This window comes from Cryptomeria japonica, chromosome 2, assembly GCF_030272615.1.
Source record: "Cryptomeria japonica chromosome 2, Sugi_1.0, whole genome shotgun sequence".
NCBI classification, from domain to species: Eukaryota; Viridiplantae; Streptophyta; class Pinopsida; order Cupressales; family Cupressaceae; genus Cryptomeria; species Cryptomeria japonica.
Window position 1 is genome coordinate 46524299 of NC_081406.1, and position 4452 is coordinate 46528750.

Below are 4452 nucleotides of genomic sequence, written 5' to 3' on the forward strand. Positions count from 1 at the left end.
TGGAAAACCAAAAGGGATGACCTAACAGTCCATGGACCATGAGAGAGAATAGCCTCTACATGGGAAGGGTTTGAAAAGCAAAACAGAAAAAAGCCTTTTGTGAGACTTTGGACACCATCAAGCCTAACTCCATGAGGAGACCAGGCTTTGGCGACCCAATCATGAAGCATGCTTTCAGGATGGATCCTACCCACAAAATATCCTATCAAAGTACATTTTTCAAGCCAGTCACAGGCATTGTCAAAATCCTAAGCTAGAAGTACAACATCAAGCGAGGACATACCTCGTGAAACACTTTCGGCACAAACTTGCAAGGGCATTTTATCGGTGGCGCCATGAGGGTCCGTAGCAGCAACTCTAGCACCAGCATCAACTGCTAAGCTTGAGTTGGCCGGAGCCATAATAAACACAAAAATCCTGCAGTAAATGTAGTCTGAAACAAACAGGACGGAACACACAACCTCAAACCCTAGCCAACTTTTTTATTTTTCTAATATTTGTTGCTATCAAATATTGAATACTAAGAGAATGTAGTTTTCTTATATTTGTATTGACTATATTTTTAGATTTGGTTTGAAGTTATTTAATATTTTCTTAATAATCGTGTGACTAATTTATAATGACAATAAAATGCAAGTCATCTCTTCCATGCTAATAATCTAAACAATTAAAAAGACTACAGTTCTATTATATTTCCTTAATTCAAATCCCACACCATAAATATATTCATGCAATTGTACAATTACATAATAGAATACCTCTAAACTACATAGTTTCTTTAATGTTGAATTTGTTCATTACTTATTATTATATTTGTTCAAATGTTTATTGTTGACTATCATTTCTAAAAAGAATTGTTAAACATGTTTCTCAAAACTTCACATTGTTTCAATTTGCTTATTATTTTACTGCAAAATAAATATTAGTAAATGGATAATAAAATTCTTTATTTAGATTCCAATAGGTTTGACACTTGTGACTTAAATGGTTTTTCAACTTCACTATTCAAAATCATATTTTAATTAATCCCTTACACTTGATATTTGTGTGCAATGTATCATTACTTCTGGTACCAGTACTATAAACAATGTATTATATTTGATGATTGTTTGCAAAATACAATATCCAATTACTGTTACAAATCTAAAATGACAAGTATTGACTACTAGGTGACACTTATATGCCCAACCAGCAGCAATGCATATGCAACAATGCATATGCAATTTGTTAAATAGGTTGATAGGTAATTTTCTCATTTAAAAATATAAGTTTGAATTTTTGTTTAAACAAACAATAATTTTCGTGAACTTCAAATTAACTGATATTTAAACAAGAAGGTTAATGTGCTTCAAATTAACAGACATTTAAGCAAGAGGATTAATGTATTTCGAAATGATAAGTGGACACTTAAAGAAACCCTTTATATCAAATTTGCACAGCAGTAGCCAATGACAATATTCCTCCTGGAAACTCTGCTGGCATCTCGATTTGAGTCAATCTTTTTTCTTCTTCCCTCTCCAGTGGATTAAAACGATAATAAACATCTTTACTGTTAACGACCTCCATGGCACTTACAAAAATATAATCACGGCACAGTACGGCACATTGAATTACATAAATCTGGGCAGGATATTGTCCGACTGTAGTAAATGAGTTGTTGGCAAAATCGAATTCTCTCACGGTCTGTTCACGCCCAAAACAATACAACCTCCCAAAAGCAGATACAAGCTCTTCAGCAAGTGCCCAGCTGTTATTGTGTGTATTTATTGTCTTCCATACTTGTGAGTGAGGATCATAAATATGTACGCTGCGCCTGTGAGTGGGGAGTAGATAAAACTTGTCGTCAACAAACTCACCAAAACAGTTATTATTATGCCAATCTGGATTCATGGGAGGCAAAAAGTCCCACTTGTTTTCCTCTACATTGAAAACATAAGGGTGGAGTAGGTCAGGAATGATACCATTATTATAGTACCTAAGAGTGGTAATATAGATAAGACCTTGAGGAGATGATGGTGACACTGCGCATCCATGGTTCCAAAGTCGGAAAGGCATGTCGAGGCCCCGCCGCCAAGTCCGAGATAAAAAATCAAACATCAAAACAGTTGGTCTGCGGTCACCCTTGCTGAGAAGGCCCATAGCAACCAGATGATATTTAGATCTAACGTATACAAAGTTACACTCATCATGAAAGAGTTTCCAATTTAAAATAAACTCTTTGGGGATTCGGGGCAATATTTCCCACCACATCCCATGCGGATAGTAAATAATTACTTCCCAACGAGTTGGTCTTCCTGGTCGGTGAAAATAAGCTATTCCTTCCTCGCATTCATTATGGCGCTCTCGCTCTTTATAGAAGTTGGGACTGCTTAGTATGGCGTTCCAGCTCTTGCACACGGCCCTGAGGTGGTTGTGAAATTTGTATGGAACTTTTACAAGGTATTGTAGTCCCAAATCTTCTAGAAGACCTGGAATAATATTCATTCTCAGAAAACTGCCTTTAACTTTCCATTTAAATTTTAAGGATCCCTCAATCATTCATATATATATATATATATTGAAAAGCAACGTCTATCCAGAATAATTGACGCACCTTTCAATAAAATAATAATCAGTTAAATAAAACTAATCGACAGTGAGCTCAAATTTTATTTGAGTATTAATTTTTCTTTTGAGATTAAAACATAATTAATTTTATAGGTGATCGATCTATACAGGTTTTTGCATAAATAGATCGTGAAAAGGATTCTTCTACTATACTCCATCCGCTTGAATTTTGACTTGTTGGTTTGTAGAAATTTACCAATCCCTACATTAAACTCTTCAATTGTAGAAATGAGCCTTGTATGAGAATTATTGAATACTAGAACAATAATTATAATAAGATAAACTGTGTAGAATAATTCTGCAGGTTGAACTAGTGAGGCTCATGAATCAAAGAAATAGGGTTGAATGGTCTAGCTCTACTATACTTAGTGAGACAGGTTGAAGAAAACAGTTGATGTAGGTTAAACAAAATAGTTGCTACTCTCAATAAATAGCTCAATAGCATTATGGAAATGCTTATACAAGAACCATATTATATATTGGCTGTGCATGTTTCTCTTGAAAAAATCTTCTTTAAACTTGGATTTTCATTCATAATAGAAGACATCTATCATTTTCCCAAATCTTAGAAGAGGTTTTGCACTTAATGGGATGGTGTTTGGGATAGACTAGCCTAGTCTATGCTCTTGGATCCTTTCCTTGGATCACCGGGTGCTCTAACCACACCCTAGGGTCTCTAGGACTTCCCTTGCTTGTGGAATCCCCTAACCTTGCCCAATCCACCCACCAACAAGTTGAAGAACTACTCCTAAGGTCTCACCTACTCATGAGATTCAAAAAACCCTTACTTAGGCCGATAAGGGTTAGGCTTGTTCCACACCTTCTCAGGTCTTAGCAAGGTTAGGTCAGGTCTAATTCATGGTTTTTCCACCCATTCATGTGCCCCCAAGAGGTTTCGAGCTTCCAACCCCTTACCAATTTCACTATTTTGTGTTTTGCCTACAAAATAGGGCTACAAGGATTAAGACCAATTAGGCCTCCTACCCGATCCTTTAGGGCTCCCTCTCACAAACGATGCACTTGCTTGTGAAACTTTCCAAAAGACCTGCTATTCATTTGGCAAGGACTCAAGGATTTTCCAGGTTTTAGGCCTCCAAGTGTCCGTACACTACTCTAGGTGGATTTTAAGGTTTTTAAGGGTTTTTAGGAGGGTTTTTAGGCCTTCCGGGGTCACAGTGTGGGTTTGATGCTCTTGCTACCTTGTCTGAATTGGTGGAAGCTCCTCCTTCACACCAATGGTGCTCCACTCACCCCTCTACAACTCCTCCAAAGGGTGTCTCCTCCTCTGACCTACCTTGCTCTCCAAGACCTCTGCAACTTAACCCTTCCTAGTCGGGCACTGTCCAATCTCGCCTGGGAGTGGGTCTTCAAGTGGCCTCCTTGCATTTTCAAGGGCCCTGCTTGTTGTGAAGTATAGTACAGGGTCTGTACTCACATTACCCATGGTTTCATGGTGATTCCACAATGGGGGATGGAGTTATGAGCCAATTGATACAAACCAGTCCAAAACTGGACAGTGAGAAGCAAATTACAAAAGATTTACAAACACACCACACTTGCCAACAAAAACCTAATCTATATGCTCAAAATGAAAATATTTACATCATAGAAGACACTCCACACAGTTTTGCATGTAAATCAATCCATAAACATTCTTCTTTTACTCCATTTGTGCCGACTGGCAACAAAACTGCAGTCACAGTCAAGTCACTTTGCTTGGGCCGTGCAAATTAAAGATTTTCCACACTACATTAAAGATTTTGGCCTTATGGTGGAAAAGTTGCTTGACAACTTTTAAAAGTTGTCATGCAACTTTTAAAAGTTGTCATGCAACTTTTGAGCAAC

The 4452-nt window shown here is 37.3% G+C and overlaps 1 protein-coding gene across 1 annotated transcript; it reads right to left on the minus strand.

The window, feature by feature from the left end:
* Positions 1-1425: 1425 nt before the first annotated feature.
* Positions 1426-2484, minus strand: LOC131046174 (F-box/kelch-repeat protein At1g55270-like). The gene has a single exon (XM_059212603.1). The coding sequence runs from the start codon at positions 2482-2484 to the stop codon at positions 1426-1428; it is 1059 nt and encodes a 352-aa protein (XP_059068586.1).
* Positions 2485-4452: the final 1968 nt, after the last annotated feature.